Source organism: Dipodomys merriami, unplaced genomic scaffold (assembly GCF_024711535.1).
Source record: "Dipodomys merriami isolate MVZ:Mamm:240054 unplaced genomic scaffold, mDipMer1.0.p SCAF_45, whole genome shotgun sequence".
Classification (NCBI taxonomy): domain Eukaryota; kingdom Metazoa; phylum Chordata; class Mammalia; order Rodentia; family Heteromyidae; genus Dipodomys; species Dipodomys merriami.
In genome coordinates, this window is record NW_027206013.1 from 10,857,843 (window position 1) to 10,879,085 (window position 21,243).

At 54.1% G+C, this 21,243-nt stretch overlaps 1 protein-coding gene across 3 annotated transcripts; it reads left to right on the top strand.

The window, feature by feature from the left end:
* The first annotated feature begins 254 nt into the window (after nt 1–254).
* LOC138808442 (mevalonate kinase-like) lies at nt 255–17,790 on the top strand. 3 transcript variants are annotated; one of them, XM_069994681.1, is made up of 11 exons: nt 265–345; nt 1,417–1,508; nt 2,363–2,510; nt 5,818–5,962; nt 7,443–7,598; nt 8,668–8,771; nt 9,291–9,336; nt 14,117–14,207; nt 14,352–14,468; nt 16,484–16,637; nt 17,087–17,790. In XM_069994681.1, exons 2-11 carry the CDS (start codon nt 1,431–1,433, stop codon nt 17,236–17,238), a joined length of 1,191 nt encoding a protein of 396 aa, XP_069850782.1. In that variant the 5' UTR covers nt 265–345; nt 1,417–1,430; the 3' UTR covers nt 17,239–17,790. The 3 variants fall into 3 exon arrangements, with proteins under 3 accessions (XP_069850783.1, XP_069850782.1, XP_069850784.1); XM_069994682.1 differs by lacking the exon at nt 2,363–2,510 and having other exon boundaries at nt 255–345; XM_069994683.1 differs by lacking the exons at nt 8,668–8,771; nt 9,291–9,336.
* The last annotated feature ends 3,453 nt before the right edge of the window (nt 17,791–21,243 follow it).

Below are 21,243 nucleotides of genomic sequence, written 5' to 3' on the forward strand. Positions count from 1 at the left end.
CCGTCTAAGACCCCAGCGTGGCTCCACCCTCCATTGGCCGCGCCACCGCTCCGTTCTCCTTTTCCATTGGTTCGTGGCTCTCGCACCAGGGCGGGACACTCCCAGAGACTTGTTTACCATTGGCTCAAGGGAGGGGGTGGGAAAAATAATTCCCTGACGGCTTTTCTGCGATGCCTACTGGCCAATACTTCGGCCAATCGGGAAAGAGATTCCCGGCTCGCGGGCTCTGATTGGCTAGACGGAAGGACCAGGTTTCCTCCCACAGGGCATGGGAGCCGGGGCATGGTGGAGCCCGCGCACAGTACGAGCTCGGGTTTCGGCGCGGAGGGCTGGCTGCGGCGGCAGGTGAGGGGCCTGGCTGGTGGGACGGGGTGGCGCGTGGTCCAAGACGCAGGACGACTCCGGGTCAAGGCTTCCGGGCTTCTCTGACTTAGTTTCCTCAGCCCTGGGGATGCGTCCTGTGGGGGGTCGGGGACCTCAAACCTGACAGATCCTGAAGAAGCCGGGGTCACAGTCGTCTGAAACTTGGGGGTCGAAAATCTTGCATTATTGATAAGAATGTAAAATGCACACACTCCCCAACCCGCAGAGCCAGGAGTCGGTGGCTCACGCCTGTCATCCTAGCCACTCAGGAGGCTGAATTCTGAGGATCGAGGTTCGAAGCCAGTCTGGGCAGGAAAGTCCGTGAGACTCGTATCTCCAATTAACCACTAGAAAACCGGAAGTGAGCCTGTGGTACAACGTGGCAGAGCCATGGCCTTGAACAACAACAAAGCTCAAGGACAGCACTCAGGCCATAAGTTCAAGCCCCAGGGCTGACACAGAAAAAGTGTGCAAAATAGATGTTATCAGATGGCTCCTCAGCCCTGTTTATAGCTACGACACATTGGAAACAGCTCCAGTGTCCAGTAAATAGTTCTTTCTGGTCCCTGGTTTCATGTAAACCTCTCCCTCCCCGATTCCTCTCACTATCAAACACAAGGCCTTGATGTCCCTAAGCAAGGACTTAACTGTTAAGCTACACATCCAACCTCCAGGTAAACTTCTGCTTCTACTAACGGTGGTTATAAAAAGCAGAAACCAATAGTAGACCCAGTATTAACCAAGTGATTTACAATGTGCCAGATAATGCTGTTTTTCTTGCATTCATTTAACCTTCCTAACAATCCATTACTATAGGGAACTACATAATGTGTGGGAAAACAGGCCCATGGCCATTCAGTTGAAGAATATGAACCCAGATCTTTCTCATTTATCCAGTTGGCTGTCATACTGAGCTCATACTGAGCACACTGCCTTTCTGGTACATAGCAAATGTGAGGTGGGAGACGCTTGAGCTGGGATTTGTCTAGGATCTTCTTACGTTGGTGTTCACATCTAGTGACCTTTGTTCCTCATTCTGGTTTTCTCTTTCAGGATTCCCAAAAGCCATGTTGTCAGAAGATTTGCTGGTGTCTGCTCCTGGGAAAGTCATCCTTCATGGAGAACATGCTGTGGTGCATGGCAAGGTAAAAAGCCTCTAGGACCTTCAAGGATTGGGTACTCCTCCCTAACACTAATCTTGCAAGAAGATACATCCGGAGGAGTAATCAAGGCAAAATGCCCCATCTCCCCAGCCATTCAACGAAAGATGTCTCTACCAATGAAGAACTACTCCGGCCTCACTCATTGAGATAGCAAAAAGATGAAAGCCCTACACATGGAATAAAATCACCTAGGTGGAACGAAAATGGGTTTGCAGAATGAGATCTAGGACATTTGATGTTTGTTTATTTTTGTGCTAGTACTGAGGCTTGAACTCAGGGCCTGGGCTCTGTTCCTAAGCTCTTTTGTTCAAGGCTAGTGCACTACTACTTGAGCCATTTTGCAGCTTTTTGCTGGATATATTTGGAGGAGATAAGAGTCTCATAAACTTTCTTGTCTCAACTGGATGCTCAGATCTCGGCCTCCTGAGTAGCTAGGATTACAAGCATGAGCTACAGGTACATGGCTTCACTCAGTGTTTTAGAAGTTACAATGATGCCAGCAAAAGAGGCTGACATATTCATTATCTTAATCCTAAAGCCACAGAAGATACATCCTTTTGTTATCCTGTTTTACAAATAGCCTACAGAAGCTGTGGTTTAGGAGAGAACTAGTAACTTGACCAAGCTCTCTGCACTTTGGTAGAGCTAGGAGTGAGCCCAAGTCTGTTCCAGCTTAAGTTCATGCTTTTTCCACTTCACCTCAGCTGCCTTCTTTGTATTCTTCATTCAGATTCTGTTTTGACAATGTAACAGTGAAAAGCATGGTCTTGAGAGACATTGGCCTGAGTAGAAGCATTCGCCCTCACTCTGGCTGACTGCCTTCACCCTTTCTACAGGTAGCACTGGCAGCTGCCTTGAACTTGAGAACGTTCCTGCGGCTTCAACCACAGAGCAATGGGAAAGTCAGCCTCAGTTTACCCAACATTGGTATCAAACAGGCCTGGGATGTGTCCAGGCTTCAGTTGATGGACACAAGCTTTTTAGGTAAGTTCTGGGAGGAGAAAAGAGGTGTAGAAGGAGCCTGGGCCCTGAAGAAATGGAGGCACAGGGCAGCTGGGTTATTTTGAGTGGTCCCCAAGGAAGACAGAAGCCAGCTATTTCAGGGAGAGGGCAAGGTGTTCTATCCTGACTATGAAATTTCATATTGTGTTTTAATTTTAAACTGTGAAACTGCATTAGGTCTCTGTCAACCATTGTCGACAGATCATCAGGGCCTCTTGTTAGGTATGATATGGCCAGGGATCAGGGGCTCACAACTACGATCCTAGCTACTTAGGAGCTAAGATCTGAGGATTGTAATTCAAAGCCAGCCTAGGAAGGAAAAAAAATCTGTGAGACTCTTATTTCCAATAAACTACCAAAAAAAAGCCAGAAGTGGAGCTTTGGCTCAAATAGTAGAGTGCTAACCTTGAGCAAGAACAGCTCAGAGAAAGCTGAGATCAAGAACCAAGACCAGCACAAACAAACAAAAATGCATGCACACTGATGTTTTAAGCCTGAATAAATGCATAATAAAAGTTTGGCGGCATAGACATCAAACTGACTGTGGTAATTCATTCCTCTTGGCAGATCCCAGAGCTGGGGAATAGACAAAAAGTCTTACCCTCTTGAATGCCATGGCTTTTAGCAAGGAAAATGAATGCACTGACATTTTACATAGTTAGAAATTTTGGGCTAGGAATGTGGCTTAGTGGTAGAGTGTTTGCCTAGCATGCATGAAGTCCCAGGTTTGATTCCTCAGTACCACATAAACAGGAAATGGCAGAAGAGGCTCTGTGGCTCAAGTGGTAAAGTGCTAGCCTTGAGGAAAAGAAGTTCAAGGACAGTGCCCAGGCCCTGAGTTCAAGCCCCAGGACTGGCAAAAAAGAAAGAGAAAGAAAGAAAGAAAGAAAGAAAGAAAGAAAGAAAGAAAGAAAGAAAGAAAGAAAGAAAGAAAGAAAATAAAATTATTAGCTGGGCACTGGTGGCTCATGCCTGTCATCCTAGCTACTCAGGAGACAGATCTGGGCTCTTCAGGCAGCCCAGGGAAAAAAATTGGTGAGACTCCATCTCTAATTAACCAACAAAAACTAGCTGGAGGAGTGGCTCAAATGGCAGAGTGCCATTTGGTGTTAATCCTTCTGGACTGTTTTCTGCAAGTAGATAGAGTGGTTAAGCTAGGATGATCCCTTGCTCTTTTAAGATCATACAAGTGTTTTTTCTTCCATGAGTCAGGACTGTCCATGTCTGTTTGGGGTTTGGGCCTCTGGACTACTCCTGCTGGCATAGAAGAGCAGGCCGGTGATCTTCAGGCAGCCAAGTCTCGAGTGCCCCAGAGCTGGGGGGCAGGGAGATTCTCCACAATCTGCTGTCCCTGTCTAGGCTGATGCCTTATTAAGGGCCTCAGCATTCCTCAGCAGGCCTGGGGCAAGTGTGAGCAAGTTCTAGAGAGAACATTCAAACATCATCTGAGCTTCAGACACCTGCCTCTCCCTGAAGATTAAATAGAGGTGGCAGTCTTCAGGCTGAGAGGATAGCCCAGGAGTAGAAATCTGGCTTTTATTCCCAGTTTGGGGAGTTCAGAAAAAAAATCTTCATTTTATGTATTTATTTTTTGTTTATATGGTACCAAGGAATCGAACCTAGGGCTTCATGCATGCTGGACAAGCACTCCACCACCAAGCCATATTCTCAGCCTGAAAGTCTTTGCTTTAGAGTGACTGTCTTCAACCTGTCACACCTTGGGATCGCCTGGCGAGGGTTTTATTGTTTTTAACTGATGCAGATGGATTCCTACCCCTCTCCTGTTGACCGTGGTGGGGCTGAGAGGGACGAAACGTGTGTGTATTTTGAAAGGAGTTGCCTGGTGATTCCAGGGACTGCGGCAAGCAAGAGCCAGCCAGGGCACCTGACATTGCCTCTGGCTGTGCTAAGCGCCCTCCCACGCCCTCCACTGTGACCACAAAGTTCACTGAGAACCAGCTGCTGCTTTCATTAAGTAGACTGGGGCCAAAGTCAGGCAGCCATGAGCATTCTTGACTCTCTGGTGTCCTGGTAGGCCCTGTGAACAGGAGCATGCTGCCTGGCTGAGGGTTGCTGTAAGGGGTCTAGTAGGATCGATTAGGTGGCAGGACGTAATAAGGCTTGATCATCTGCTTCTGGTAGGTGATAAAAGGAACTTGAGGCTTCTGGGTACAGGTTGTCTCCTAGGTTGTGAGCACTTACCCTCCCTTCCTAACCACGGAGAATTAGGCCGGGCTGAGGGCCAAGTGTGAGTACTAAAGAATTCTCCAGCCTTCCCTGGAAATTCTCAGATCCAAAGCCCATTCCGTCTCCATCATGGAGCTCGGTGATGGCTTGGTTTTCCTTACAATTCAGTGGTTTGGCCATCTTGAATGTAAGTTACCTTTCAAACACTCAATACCCATTTCTGAACATCCAGTAAATGCCCTGATGTTTCCTAATGCATCTACACCCAGCTCCACTTCTCTGTGTCTGATGGACTTGACCTGCGGCTCAGGGAGTGATCTGTAAAGGGAAGCTAGGCCAACTTGCTTAGCGTCCTCCAGGCCCCAGGGGAAAGAGGCCTAGGCCCTTACATGTTACTGAGGAAACCTACTGCCTGGTTTTTCTCTCCTGCAATATTTCTCTCCCCCTGCTTGCAATTGTTTGTTCCTTTGTGTCTTTCGCTAGCAGTATTGCAGATGGAGCCCAAGGTCCGTGCATACTAACTAGGCAAGTGCTCTACCACTGGGGCTGCACCTCCAGCTCTTTTGTTTTTATTTTGTTTTGCTGACCAAATTCCATAACTCCATAATCCTCCTGCCTCTCCCTGGCCTGGTAGCTAGGATTAGAGGCCGGGCGCTGGGGTGAGAGGCCTTCACCACCGCACCTGGCTTGGTTCATTGTCTGGTTTTATACCTTGGAAGGTGAAACCAGGCCTCTGAGGAATGGAGCTGGCATTCACTTCATGGAGGGCGAGGGAGTTTAAATCACTATGAATTGTGCCCTTACTATGGCCAGGAGCTGTGCTGAGAATTGCACACATTTAACTTTATCTTCATGGCAGCCCCGTGAAGAAGTGCTGTTACTCTTGTTGAGCCAAGAAACAAGTTTAGAGAGGGTGGGCCACAGGCTCAGGCCACGTGAGCAGCAAAGTGGCACAAACCCAAGTGTGCCCACTGACCGTGTAGACTTGGCTGTGGAGCTTGGACCGGAAGTTGACATCCATCCACATTGCGATTCCATTGCCTGCTCGTTCTGTGTTCTGTGTTTGATCACCCCCATGTATGCTTGTTTGCCTGTGTGACAGAGCAAGGTGACTTCATAGCACCCTCTCCGGAGCAAATGGAGAAGCTAAAGGAGGCAGCGGGCGTCCCTGAGGACCACAGCACCACCGAGCTCCTGGCCCTGCTGGCCTTCCTGTACTTATATCTGGCCATCTGCCGGAAGCAGAGGTGGGTGTGTGGTCTACAGGAGCAGAGGGAGGGATACCCCCCCATCACTGCTGCTGGGGCCCCCTAAATTCTCTAGTGTCCTCATTGTGTGCCAGGCAACCTGGGAGAGAAGACCCTGGAGGCTGTTCAGCCAGGGAGCCAGAATTGCTGGGCATCAGCCAGCACTGACATCCAAACCCCACACCTCCTCCTCTGCTTGCTTCAGTTCAGTGGCACAAAAAAAGCCACGTTCTATCCACAGATCCACGGGTGGCTGCTCCCTGGCATGGCTGTAGTATCTGCATCTCACTCCTAAAGAGTTCTAAGAGAGAGAGAGAAAATCTTCAAGTCTGCCTGAGCACTAGTGACTCATGCCTGTAATCCTAGCTACTTAGGAGGCTGAGATCTGAGGATCACAGTTCATAGCCAGCCCAGGCAGAAATGTCTGTGATACTCCATCTCCAATTAACCAGCAAAAAAAGCTTCACTGGAGATGTGGCTCAAGTTACAAGTGATACAAGTTTAAGCCTGTTACTAGAATGGGGATAAAGAAATCAGGATAGTATGGGAGATTATATACATACACACACACACACTATACACACACACACACTATACATACACACACACGCACGCACACACACACACACGCCACTCCTGGGGCTTGAAACTCAGGAGCGGGGCATGTCCCCTGAACAATTTTTTTGCTTATGGCTGGTGGTTTCCACCACTTGAGCCACAGCTCCACTTCCAGCTTTTTTGGCTGTAATCTTCAGATCTCAGCCTCCTGAGTAGCTAGAATTATAGATGTGAGGCACTGGTGCCTGGGAGCTGTGTGTGTTTTGAAAAAGGCACACTCGCTATCGTCATTTTTAGAATGTGAGAATAGTTGGAAAAAATAGGACAAACCTTATTTCAAATGACCTACCCTGAAGTTTGACAGGGTTCACTTAGGGGGAAATATACAGGAGACCATATGACCTTGAACTTCCTAGGATGAGTTTGCAGATGCTGGGAACACTGATGGGAACACACACCTGGCAAATATCACTAGAAGAGGAGCTGCTAGGGCAGCCAGGAATGACCCTCCCTTGGACGGTATAGCAAAGTATCTTAGTGGAAGTGGTGTTTGATAAGAGTCCTGAAAGATGGGTAGGGGGTTGTCTGGTTGTCCAAGGTCATCTAGGCCTAAAGGCAGCCAGTGCTAGGAAGAAAATGTAGGGCAGCAGGCCAGATGTTAGAAGAGAGGTTGATGGTCCGCCCAGAGCTTTCAGGAAGCACTAGGGCTGTCAGTGGAGGGATTTCAAGGAACCCGTGCCCAGTTCTCATGGTCTGATTGAAGTTCCTGCCATCCTCAAGGGATGGCTTTGGAGTTCACAGAACTGTGACAGATCCTCTGAGCTACTGCCCCTGTCCGCCCTGTCCAGTCCTGGTCCCGGGCTTCCATGCTCGCGCCTCCCCGGCCTTGGAGAGTTATGCTCTATGCCCTGTTGTGTTTCAGGGTTCTGCCAAGCCTGGACATTGTGGTGTGGTCGGAGTTGCCCACTGGGGCAGGTTTGGGCTCCAGTGCTGCCTACTCGGTGTGTATGGCAGCTGCCCTTCTGACGGCATGTGAGGAGATCTCAAACCCGCTGAGGGACGGAGAACGCGTCGGCAGGTAATCATTGTCCTTCCTGGATATGAGAATTCTCTTGCTTGGGACCTCACCACCCCCCCCCCCCCACTGTCAGGTGAGGGTTATTACAGCGGCCATGAAGAAGCTGAGGCTGAGAAGCATCATGGTTGGTGCAGGCTGCACAGCTAGTGTTGGCCGTGTGGGATTCGAACCCAGAGCCAAGCCCTTCCTCTCCTGAGAGCATTCACTTCTTTGCCACCTTCTTCTCGCTCCCGATCCTTGGCTGACTGGGTTCAAGGGCCAGCCTTGTGGTAGGAAGCACTTGAGTCGGATAGAGATGGCAGCAAGTGAAATGGACTCTCCTGGCTTTACAGCGTTTGGCCACGACACTCCTGTGGCCCCTCTGCCTGGCAATGAGCTTGCCTCCTATGGAGTTGTGCCAGATGTTAAGTGTTGCCGGGCCCTGGTGGCTCACACCTGTAATCCTAGCTACTCAGGAGGCTGAGACCTGAGGATCATGGGTCAAAGGCTGTGAGACTCTCTATCTCCAATAAACCACCAGAAAAAAAAAAGTGGTGTGGTGGCTCAAAGTGGTAGAGCACTAGCTTGGAGCAGAAGAGCTCAGGGACAGCATCCAGGCCCCGAGTTCAAGCCCCATGACCAATAACAATAACAACAACAAAAAGGAACAACGTCATGTTCTCTGCCTGAGCTTGCTTTGAATTGAGTTTCCCTCCTCCAGCACGGAAGCCCTGTGGTTTTCTGTTTGCTTGGCCCTACTAGGTGTCCACTGGCATGTCTGTCACATTCAGTAATTCCTTTCCTCATGTGTAAGTTGAAGCATGGTCAAGACCCAAGCTGCCTTGATTCCACCCTGGAGCCCCGCAGACCAGAGACCGCTTGTGTTTCTGCCGTGTAAGGCCAGGACTTGGCAGGGGTGAGGTGCAGGCTGCTCTCGGTCCTAGCATAAAACACAACTCTTCATTCTCCGTTGTTCTTGCTGGGGTTGTGGGCCTGTGCCCTTTGACCTCAGGCCTCCACCAGGCGGAGTCCGCACCTGCTGGCCTCCACTCACCACCGTGATAAAGCCTTGTTTGTTTCCTGTCTCCAGGTGGGCCGAGGTGGATCTGGAGTTAATTAACAAGTGGGCCTTTCAGGGGGAGAGAGTGATCCACGGGAACCCCTCCGGGGTGGACAATGCGGTCAGCACCTGGGGTAGGGCTGAATTTCTCCTTTGTCTTCTTTTCCGAAATCTTAGTTCATTGTGTACACTGCCCTGTTGGCTGGGGACAAGTAGAACCAGCAGATGCTGAGCAAAAGAGCATTTTCCTGGCTGGGGAGAGGAAGAGAGATCGAGGCTCTGTTTCAGCCTCGGTGACTCCTTCCCCTGGGGTGGTGGGGGAGGAGGGAAAATTCTGGGGATCAAAGCCTTGGGGAGAACTCCTGGGGGAGTCAGTCTAGCTGTAGCCTCCCCTCTGGGTGGGGGGGCAGGACCCGGACCCCCAACCTCAACCTGGGGCCTGGTGGAATGCAATTGGGCTGCCCGTAGGGTGGGAAGGGAGCCGGGAACCGGGCCCGGCGAGAGCCTTGGTGCCTCCCGGGCATTTCACAGGTGAGGCTGGGACGGACACTCAAGTTGTCCATCCTGTTCCGACTCCAGCACACATCCACCGTCTCTCCCAGGAGGCCAGCATCACCTTCCACCCAGCTCTGACTACTTGCTTTTCCCTTCAGGAGGAGCGCTACACTACCAGCAAGGGAAGATGGCGGCCTTGCAGAGGTATCTCGGCTCTGCCCTCCCTTCCAGGGCCAGTGCTGTGCCTTCTCCAAGTCACACCTGCGCCCAGTGGTTCTGGGGGGGTTTAGGGGGAAGATGGGGTCCCCCTCCCAGCTGGGACTGCTCTCCTTCCTTCCCTCCCCTTTTCTCTGAGATGAGAGGGGAAAGTGGTGCGCCGCCGTCCCCTCAGAGCAGATGGTCTGCTCAGCCGTTTAGGCGGCCATGTTTCTCTTCATTAGGAAACATGAGCTGCAGTTGTCCGCTGTCCCTATGGACGCATCTTAGGGCCCAGGGACGCCTAGATGCCTCTTAAATGTTTCTCAGAGCTCCTGGTGGGGGCGGGTCAGAGAGAAGGACAGAGAGGCCACTGGGCCACCACAGGCATGAGGGCGTGCAAGGCTGAGACCAGGCTGGAGCTCACTTGTGGGGACATTTGCCAACTGTCCTCCTGCTGATGTGTCTCTCCACTCTTCCCCAGGGAGTTGCTGGAATGACGCACATGCGTATTGACTTTCAGCATCCTCTGTTCCGTTCGCACCACCGTGGAGAGGTCGGGGGTGGGATTAAATCTATGGGGAGCTGGGGGCCCAGGGCCATTTTGGCTATTTCAGGTCAGGCGATGGTTTGCCCCAGGGTGCCTCACCTGGCTGGGGTCTCTCAGTGTCTGGAAGATGCCTTCATCGCCCATGATGGTCTTCCTGGATAGGCCGAAGGTCCTGGACCACAGCCTTTGCCCAGTGGGTTAAATCCTTGGGCCCCGGTTTTGCTCACCCCTCCTTATCCATTGCCTAAAGCTGTGGTGACTTTCTATCAAACTGTGGGCTTCCACAAGCTAAGCCTGCCCTTCTGGAGTTCTGTAGCCAGGACTCCACCTCTGCTTGTTGACCTTTGCATCTAGATCATTCTTTGGGGTGAGACAGGTAACTGTCCCAATATCTCGCTATTCACTAGTTCCCAGTAGTACCCTTGGGTTGTGACAACCAAAAATGACCCCTCAAACTGGGTAGCATGGCTCAAACCTCCACTCCTAGCTACCTGGAAGATGGAAATCAGGGGAGTAAAAGTTTGAGGCCAGCCCTGGTATAAAAATCATGAGAGTCTGCCGGGCACTGGTGGCTCACGCCTGTAATCCTAGCTACTCAGGAGGCTGAGATCTGAGGATCGCGGTTCAAAGCCAGCCCGGGCAGGAGAGACCGTGAGACTCCTATCTCCAATAAACCACCAGAAAACCGGAAGTGGCGCTGTAGCTCAAGTGGTAGAGCGCTCGCTCACCTTGAGCTGAAGAGCTGAGGGACAGCGCCCAGGCCCGGAGTTCAAGCCCCATGACAGACAAAAAAAAAAAAAAAATCATGAGAGTCCATCTCACGCAATGGCTGGGTATAGTGGTGAGTACCTGCTATCCCAGCCCTGGGGGAAACGCAAGTCCCTACCCGCAAAAATAACCAGTGCAGGGGCTGGGAAGGTGGCTCAGTGGTAGAGTGCTTGCCTTGCGTGCATGAGGCCCTGGGTTCAATTCCTCAGCACCACATAAGCAGAAAAAAGCTGGAAGTGGTGCTGTGGCTCAAGTGGTAGAGCACTAGCCTTGAGCTGAAGAGCTGAGGGACAGCGCCCAGGCCCAGAGTTCGGGCCCCACGACTGGCAAAAAAAAAAAAAAAGAAAAATAACCAGTGCAAAATGAAGGTGTGTCTCAATGGTAGTGTGCATCTCTGCCTTGCGAGTGTGAGGCCCTGGGTTCAATCCTCAGCACTGGGGGAGGAAGGGGAAATAATCTCCTGACATCCCCTTGTGTCCCCTGCAGGGACAGCCAGCTTTGATGCCAACCCCTACTCTACCCAGGAAGGAAGTAGAGCATTTAGGAGCAGGGAGCTACTTCCTCAGGCCATCTGCCCCAGACACAAGCAGGGGCAAGGAGGGCAGAAGGCTCAGAAGGGGGCCTGTGCCTGGCCTGTTGGCAGCGATAGAGCTGTGGAGATGGTGGAACAGGCTGTCAGGACTCTAGAGCTGGGGTGGATGGCAGTGAGGGCATCACATGTCTACCTGCACTTGTGGGCCACCCTGCATTGCTTTCCTCCAGGATCTCAGGCACAGCTCCAAGCCTTGGGCCAGGCCCTGCACGTGGAGGCCAGCTCCAAGTGGGCAGAGTACAGGGAATCAGAAGAGGAGCAAGGGAGCGGCTATGGTAGTCTGTGGTAGGGCCTAAGGGCCTGAATTTGAGACCAGCCCAGTCGGTGGTGAGGCTTGAACCTGGGCCTAGGCGCTGTCCCTGAGCTCTTCAGCTCAAGGCTAGCACTCTACCACTTGAGCCACAGCGCCACTTCCAGTTTTCTGGTAGTTAATTGGAGATAAGAGTCTTACACTTTTCTGCCTGAGCTGGCTTTGAACCATGATCCGAAGATCTCAGCCTCCTGAGTAGCTAGGATTACAGGTGTGAGCCATCAGTGTCTGGCTTCACTTCCGGCTTTTTGGTGGTTAATTGGAGATAAAAGTATCACAGACTTTCCTGCCCAGGCTGGCTTCAGACTGTGATTCTCTGATCTCAGCCTCCTGAATAGCTAGGATGACAAGTGTGAGCCACCAGAAGCTGGCTTTATATTTCTGTTTCTCTTGTGCTGGGGATGAAATCCAGGATCTAGCTCATACTCGGCAAGCACTCTACCACTGAGCCACTAGCCCTCCACAAAAATTACTGAGCATCTGTTATGTGGGCAACTCAGCAGGGAATGAAAGTTCTGGAGCTGGGCATGGATGGCTCACACCTATGGTCCTAGCTACTCAAGAGGCTGGGATCTGAGGATTGTGATTTGAAGCCAACCTGGGCAGGAAAGTCCATGAGGTCCTATCTCCAATTAACCACCAAACAGCCAGACATGTTGCTATGGTTTACATGGTAGAATGCCAGCCTTGATCCAAAAGCTCAGGGACACTGTCCAAGCCCTGAGTTCAAGCCCCAGTACTGGCACCAAAAAAAAAAAAAAAAGTTCTGCCTTTGTGATGTTCATTTCCCTGGGGCAGACAGCCAACAAACAAAACCATGCTTAGAGCTTATAGGAACTAGAGCAGAGTGAGGGGCTGGAAAGGGAGGAGGCGAGCTGATCTAATGCAATACTCAGATTCCGGTGATGTAATTAAAGCAAAGACCAGAAGGAAAGAAAGGAATGGGCCGTGCAGCTGTGGAGGTGGGACAGAGAATCTGAAATGCAAGTGCAAAGGTCCTGAAGCGTGAGTAGGCCTGGCGTGCAGCCACAGCAGGTAGGAGGCCAGGGCCACAGAGGGCCGTGTGCACCCAGGGAGGGAGGAGGTGAGCTGACACTGGAGTGGCCAGGCCCAGATCAGAAGCACCTCCAGGGCAGAGCCTCCAGTGGAAGCCACTGTATGCCACGAGCCCTAGGTTGGGTGGGGCCAGCTGCAGGTCTATTAGCAGGGAACAAGCCTGGACAGGAAGCACCCCCTTTGAGGTGGGATCAGAGCAGGGCGACCTTTGCAGTGGGCGCCACCGTGAGCAGATGGCGGTTCTCTGGGAGGCCTGGCGCTGCCTTAATCCCACGGATGGCTTAAAGAGGAGCCCTGTCCCCCCGGCGCCCCCACCCCCAAACCAGGCACGGTGCTGCTGCATTCAGAAAGCACATTGTTTATGAAGTAGATCGAGATGGGGGCCTCCCAGAACGCTGCCCCCAAAGGCTTGTCTTTTACAAAGGAAGAGAAAAGCCAAATAGAATGTTCATCTTTTGTAAAGTGAAAAGAGAGAGAGCGAGCGTGGGCCTCCTAGGCCGAGAATCGATATTAATTTCATGGGCTTATGGGCGGGGAGATAAAGCAGGTTTCTGGCAGCCTTTTCCAGCCCTGTTGCACTTTACCATGTCGAACTGTGAAGAGCAGGAGAATGGAGGTGTCAGGAGGTCGCGCCTCCAGCTGTCTGAGGCCCGAGTGCATCCAGCATCGCCACCCTCTGGAAGGCAGGGCCAGGGCAGAAGGGGTGGCGTGTGTCCCCAGAGACAGCTCCGCGCAAGGACAGTTGGGGTGGTGGCTTTAGGAAGGATTCAGGCAGGCGGGAGGTGACGGCTAGTCTCCTGCCTCTCCTCTTCCCCAGGGTAGCTGAGAGGCCATGGACTCCTCTGGCCACAGCAGGGTTGACGCCCCCCTTGCAGGTGCCCCCCAGGAAAGCCACCCTAACCCACATATTCTGAAGTCCAACAGAGGCCTCCCCAGAGTTTACCCCTCTCAGAGCATTTCAGATTTTGGGTTTTTTTTTTTTTCCACCTGATTTAGGGATGCGCGACTCATCGTGTCTGTGCAGATAATAATTCCCAAATCTGATCAACCCATGATCCTCCACCCTTCTGCTCCCCCAGCACCTCAGACCGGGGGCGCCCCTATGGGCCCCCACCAGCGGCTGGGCGTCTCTCTCCTGACACCCTCTGCGACAGTGGTCCATATACCCTGCCAGCGCCAGGATCTGCGCACACCGTCAGCACCCTGCCTGTTAGGACTGCGTTTGTCCAGGAGAGTAGTTCTGACTTTTCCTGAATTCTCAGCTTGCGCATCACAGGAGAGAAAAGCCTCCCGGGACCTTCTCCCTTTTCTGCTCCTGTTCCCTGGGTGCCAGGCTGGCTGGCTTCCCTTATGTGTGGCTAGATGAATATTAATGGAGTATGACACCTCCCAATCTGATGTCACCTCCTGGGGTTTCTACTTTGTCCACTCTGGCAGGGTGGGTGAAGTCTCAGGTCACCTCCCCCCCCCCCACGCCTGACCTCCCTCCTCCTCCTCCTCCTCCTCCCTGCAGACCCCCTGTTCTCCAGATCCTGCTGACTAACACCAAAGTTCCACGCAGCACCAAATCCCTCGTGGCTGGCGTCAGGAGCAGGCTGATGAAGGTGCTCTTGGGTGGGCTTGAGGGTGGGTGTAGGTATGGGGTACCCCTCGCTCCCCCACACAACTGGGGGCAGCTATCCAGAATCTGCCTGCCCCCGGGGGCCCAGACCTCACAGCCTGACCTGCTTTCCTTCCTTCCCACACAGTTCCCAGAGATCGTGGGCCCCCTCCTCACCTCCATAGACGCCATCTCCCTGGAGTGTGAGCGCGTGCTGGGAGAGATGGCCGTGGCCCCAGCCCCAGAGCAGTACCTCGTGTTGGAGGTAAGGTGCTCTGCAGAGCCTCCCAGAGGCCTACGTGGAAAGGCCAGGCCCTGCCTCTGGCTGGCACAACGACTCCTCTGGCATTGGGTGTGGCATTGGGTGTTTAAGGTTTGGGGGAAAAGCTCCCTAATGAGCAGAAGTTGTGACTAAATCAACCCTTCCAGGAGATTGACACTGGCCCCGCCCACCTGGGAAGTGGGCGTGTGCCCCGCTTTACAGCTGTCAAAGCAGAGGCCGGGAGAATGGCTTCCTCCCCTCCTTTACCCAGCCAGACAGCGCCTGCGCCAGGGGCCTACTGCCTGAGCCGTTCATTGCTTTACTCAGCAGATCTTTACTGAGCACCTACTGTGTGCTGGGTGGATGCAGGGCTTCGGTTTCTCTGCCTACAACTCCCTGGCTTTGCATTCCTTGCCTGTGGACACCTCCCCCCCTCGCCTTCCATCCCCCCCACAGGGGACAGGAAATTAATAATGATAGAGAGTTGCCTGCACACCCCCGTCGAGCCGGGAGAACGCTGGGGAAACAGCGCCGTTGATTATACAGCCCGGATATTTTTGGCAGTGGCAGCCGCTGAAATGCACAGCTCGGCTCTTGGACAGCTTTGCACTCCAAACCAGCGAGCTGTTCTCCCGTGTCACAACCTGTCATCTGATCCTCGACAGATCTGGGATCAGAATGTGACAGGTGTCTGGCCCCGCCGGGGCGGCGTGACACCTGGCGCTCCGACACAGAGCGAGGCCCCCCAGAAGTTTCTCACCCAGGCAGGCTGGGGAGCGGCACCTCGAGCTGCCACCAGGCCATCACGCCTGTCTGCTCATTTGTCACAAGTGCCAGGGGCCTGCGGTGGGCTCACCAACCTGCCTGGTGGGCGCCAGGCAGGGAAGCACGCGGTGGGTCTCAGCAGAGGAGCAGCGGTGATTGGCAGCAGCAGCGCCTGCGCAGGCGTCTGGGCCCCATGCCCCGGAGCGGAGCCCCAGGCTCGGCTGCAGGCCGTGAGGAGGTGGGTGGAGGCGGCCAGGTAGACCGCAGTCCCTCAAGACCAGGTCTTCCCCAGGCCCACAACCACGTCCTTAATTTCTCATAGGCTAGGCTCTCAGGGCCCAGCTCACCGTGTATGTGGTGAATTTAAAAGTACCAGGTGGATCCTAGGAGAGCAGAAATTGTATTGCACATAATGGAAGAAATCTCAACAAATATGTAGCTATCACCTACTCACTGGAGGTATAACCTCATTTATTTATTTAGTTATTTATTGGTCAGTCATGGGGCCTGAACTCTGGGCCTGGGCGCTGTCCCTGAGCTCTTCAGCTCCAGGCGAGCGCTCTACCACTTGAGCCACAGCGCCACTTCTGGTTTTCTGGTGGCTATTTGGCGGGCTTTCCTGCCAGGGCTGGCCTTGAACCACGATCCTCAGATCTCAGCCTCCTGAGGAGCTAGGATGACAGGCGTGAGCTACCAACACCTGGCTTGACCATGTTCTTATTCTGAAAAGCAGTCCTCCCCTCCCCCCACCTCAGCTATAAGGTAGGCTTTTTTTCCTCTAGCAAGTGACAGAAACCAGAGATAATGGCTTCAGGAAGAGCTTGACGCAGCAGTTGGAGTAATGTGGATGGCGACCTCTCTCTCATGCAATCTCTGAACATGTAGAGAGACTCTTGGCGGGTAACCTGCATCACCTGTATCTGAAGTTAACTGGTTTTAACCGTTTCCATTGAAAGAGGCTCAGAAAAAGCCAGTTAGGCCCTGGCTGGGCCACGTGGGTCATGTGTCCATCCCTGCTGACCAGCCACAAAGCCAGCAGCTCCTTGGCTAGGGAAAGAATGAAGTAGCGGCCGCCACAGCAGGAGGGTGAATTCAGCCCCATCCTGGCCCCCATGGGAAGCAGAGGGACAGTGTCATTTCAAGGAGTGGGACAGCTGATTCAGGTGCATACAGCAGACCCATTGGGGGGAGGGTTAGTTAGGGATGTTGGCCCCAGGCAGACCACGCGTGGGAACAGAGCGCACCTTCTGCAGGAGCTCATCGACATGAACCAGCACCACCTGAACGCCCTGGGCGTGGGCCACGCCTCCCTGGACCAGCTCTGCCAGGCGACAGCGGCACGGGGGCTGCACAGCAAGCTCACGGGCGCAGGTGGCGGCGGCTGTGGCATCACTCTTCTGAAGCCAGGTACCCTGGGGCTTGGGCTGCTGACCAGCCTGGACTCCCAAAGGAGGGTCCACTGGGAGAATTCCCTGGCAGGGGAGGGAGGAAGCCTGCAAGCGAGTCTTAGCTGGGCTGTGTGGACTTGGGATGAGTTATTAGCCTCTCTGTGTTCCTCTTTGGTTAAAAACAAAAACAAGCTTGCAAGACGGTTGCCTACATGGAAGGAGGAAAGGGGATTGGTATTTAGAGAGCGTGGATCTGTCGTGGTGGCTGTCCCTGGCACCATCCACGCGGGCCTCAGCCCCGCTCTCGGGCAGGGCGAGATGAACGTGGCTGGGGTGGTGCAGAGCTCTTAGGGCTGCAGGCCTGGGCTGCAGCCAGGCCAGCGTGGAAGGAAGGTCTGGGCCCTGGGTCTTCTTCCCCAGTGGCATAAGCTGACGGCTCTAGGGTGACAGCCTCACCTCACCTTCTAGGTGTGGAGCCGGCCACGGTGGAAGCCACCAAGCAGGCCCTGACCGGCTTTGGCTTCGATTGCTGGGAGACCAGTCTTGGTGCTCCAGGGGTCTCCGTCCACTCGGCCGCCTCCCTGGACGTCCCTGTGCAGCAAGCCCTGGGCTGCCTCTGACACGGGCCTGTGGCTGCAGAGATTTTTCTGGGGCTGGAGTTGGCCAGTGGCCCCCAGCTCAGCCCTCGGCAGGCCTTCCACTCTTCGTACTGGCCTTCCTGCAGGCCGTGGGAGACACATCTGCACTCTGCTAGGCAGCAGGGCCTAGCAGGGGCTCAGGAATCTACTACCCAGGCCTGGCCTTCATCTGCGAGCTGTCTGGCCCCAGGGCTAGCCATGTGGACGCAGGGCTGGAGCCGGGCCCCCAAGCCGTGTGCCTGCTTTCTGGATCTGGCTCTCTACTGCCCCCTGGCCTCCGGGGCTGGAGTCTTCCACCTCCTCCAGAAGCAGCCTTGTTCCCCTTCCTCCCATCCCACGTTCTATGGGTCGGAGTCGTTCAGCACAGCTTGTGGCCTGCCCTCCTGGGTAGCAAGCTGGGCTCAGGGGCTGTGCCAGGCCGAAAGATTGGCTGAGTGAAGGCAGGGCAGACCTGCCATCTTCTCGTGTGTACTTGAGGGTTTGCCAGGCAAGATGGTGGTGGAGAATAAAAAGAAGTGCACATGTCTACCTGCAGCCCCTTCTGTCCCTCCTTTTGCCAGTGGCTTCCTCTGTGCAGTTCTTCAGCGCTGAAGGGAATAAGGGGGCTTTGGGTCCCTTTCTGGGTCTTGGTTTGAAGTATGTTTCCCAGCACAGCTCCTGAGCGACCCCCTCTTCTGCAGGAGGCTAGGGATGAAGGTAGGGCTGGGCTGAGCCCTTAGGATTTGGTGCAGGTAGCTCAGTGAACATCTGCCCTTGGCCACTAGGGGGCAGCTGATGCCTTTCCCAGCATCCTCTTGAGGAGGGGCTGAGCTCCACTGCCTGGGGTCACTGCCTGGAATCGGAGGGCAACTGGACCTCCAACCCAGCAGCAGTGGTGGGGATCCCTGCTCTTCTCCATCTCAGGACACAAAGGCCATATCACACATAATACCCAGCACTCTTGTGGCCAGGTACTAAGCACTAGGCTTACTTTTTTTTTTTTTTTCTGGTTCTGGGGCTTGAACTCAGGGCCTGGGCGTTGACCCTGAGCTCTTCAGCTCAAGGCGAGCGCTCTACCACTTGAGCCACAGCGCCACTTCCGGTTTTCTGGTGGTTCATTGGAGATAAGAATCTCATGGACTTTCCTTCCCGGACTGGTTTTGAACCTTGATCCTCAGATTTCAGCCTCCTGCATAGCTGGGATGACAGGTATAAGCTACCAGAGCCCCACTGGACTCACCTTTAATCTATACTCACAGTCAGTGTCTAATTGCTAATCTCACGCCCATGTTACAGATGAGGGGCTCATTGAGGCTGAGTAACTTGTACAAGGCCACACAGCTAATACTGAACCTGCCCAGCCTCAGTATTTCCTCTGGGATTGGATGTACTTGGTCAGGGGAGGAGGGCCCAAGCCTGGATAGGAGCTGGAGCTGAGGGAGCATCCTGATTGGTCATGGTGATGATTGACAGCTGGCTCCCAGCCTGTGGAGATGGGAGTTTTGGATCTTCCCCAGGCTCCACCCTGGAATACCAGTCCCTACCCAGGATGCTCTGCTGGCTCTGGCGTGGCAGGGCTCCGTAGCCAGGTAGCTCCATAAAGCTCCCGGGTAGCCAGGGCTGAGGAGACCAAGCGAGGGGACACAAGGTGGCCTCTGCATGCCAGCACAGGCTCCACTTCCGCTCTGACACCCCCTGACCGACCACGTGATCTTGGACAAGTCTGTTCACCTTTCTGGATGACCAGACTCATCTAGAAACTGAGAAAACTACCCCCTTTTACTGAGGCCTTGTGGCAATAGAACGTAAGAATATACACAAAGCGTCGATGCCGTGCCTAGCACGCAGTAAGCACTTCATAAATGCTCACCCCTGTAACTTGTGCTGAAAGACCAGGCGGCGTCTCTCTGCTCAGAAATGGCAGTGTAGTGCACAGTGCTGATGGAAAGTGCCAGACTCGCCCCACGCCCTGAGGTGGCGCCCCTCCAGGAGAAATATCACCAGTGCCAGCTAGCTTGGCTTCTTCCTGGCTTTCCCCCCAGATCCAGCACCCATCCTGTGCGCTCTGCCAGCCAGAGGATGGTCCCAAGTGACCATGGGAAGCCATTCCTGTCCCTGCAGCACACAGTAGCTCCCACAATCCCCCTCGGCCTTGAGTTCCCCTGCCTGCCCCTGATCCTGGGGTGGGGGTGGGGAGTATCCCACTCAGGATACAGGCCACAAATACTGGGGTGGCGGCAGTCGGTGGCTGCTGTGTCTGAACCCCCGTTCCTCCTCTCAGAGGCCTTTTCCCCTCTGAGAATATGGCCCATGGCCCAACTGGGCAGGAGCACCAGGCCATGTGGGGAAGAGCAGGACTTCCCATCTTCCTACCTGCCCCAGTGGGCTGAGGAGAGCACTCTGCAGGGGTTGCTGTGTGAGGTAGGGGTGCAGCATTCCCTCTCTGGGCCTTGGGCTCCTCAGTTGTTTCTGAGGCTATTGCTGAGGAACTCTCACTGCACTGCACAGGGTCCCAAACTCTAAACTGGGGCGGGGGGGGGGGGGGGGGGAGACAGAGGATGATCTAAATCAGGCTGGGGAAGGAGGAAGCGGGCTGGTGATGTGTGTGTGTGTGACTATCCAGGTTCTTTGTAGTCTCTTGGTTATCAGGGATAGGACCCAGAGACTCACTTAGGATGCGATGGTCAGCCATCTCCCCGCTCAGCCACACCCGTAGGCCTCTCTCTCTCAGCTTTTGAAGAGATTTCAGAAGCCTGGGTGCTTTGATCAAATTGCGTGTTTAAATACTGTGCAACAATACAGAAAATCCAATTTCAAAAGCCAGGCTGCAAATGGAAACTGTCCCCAGGGTGGGGCGAAGGCTGGCTGTGGGGTGGGTACGATGGGGAGGTGCCCCCCCCACCCCTCGGAACCTGGGTACCCGGAGCACCGTGAAGCGGGGCGGGCGGGGTGGCGGGCGGCAGGGACGCCAGCGGCCTGGTGCAGAGCTCAACCCCACGAGGCACAGATGGTATTTTTTTCCCCCTTTTATCGGCGTCAGCATTGGTTTCTTTCTGCTCTGATGAATAGATTCTAAAGAGGCAGTGACATTATTCGAGATAACAGAGAGAGCAGAAAAAGGGTCAGCCAGGGAGAGAAAATGGCAGCGCCAGCAAATAAAGGGGAGGCCCAAGGAGGGGGTGACGCACCCTGACTCAGGTGTCCCCCTCTGTAGTGACTCCCGCCCAGCCCTGCGCTTCCTCAGCGGGGCAAGAATGCAGCGTGGCCCGGGCCCGGGGGGGGGGGGGGGGGGGAGGGCGGGGGGAGGCCCGGCCCCTGGGGGGCGGGAGGCCCGGCCAGCTGTGCCAGGCCGCTTGCCCCTCCTGGCTTCTGGGCGCAGCAGCCGCCCATTCCGCCTTTTCAATTCAATTCAATTAGGCCTCCCCGCTCCAAGCTTGTCTCCTCTGATATCCAGCCTAACTGATGGGGGATTAGTACTGTTTGTATTGCACGCACACTCTCCTCTGCTAAACCACCAGCAGGGCCCAGGGACCTGGGTTATTTATGGAGCTGGCCGCAGTGCTATCCCTCCGGGGCCTGCTTCTTTTTCTTTGGGGGGAAGGGGGAGCTGGGGATCCTGTTCTTTGCTGCCTTCCCCCCTTGGTGCAGCCTGAGCCCAGACAGAGCTGAGCTTGGATCCCAGCTCTATCCCCACCCCCCAACCTCACTGGCTGTGTGATGTTGGGCCAGCAAAATCGCCTCTCTGAACCTCAGTTTCTTCATCTGGGAAATGGAGATGGGTAACCAGCTGGGTGGTTGTACTGGGAGGGGGGGTCCTGAGCGAGGTAACTGGTGTAAGGTTTTTACACTGGCACGCTGAAAGAAAACTGTTATTCGTTCCTCCGAGTGGCCATCACCGACTCACCTTGTAAGCCTTTCTCCCTTGGCTCTGTCTCCAACCCCAGCCATCCTCTGTTGATCTGTTACATTGCCCAGCTCCCCGGGGAAGCCTCGCCCACTTCCAGCACA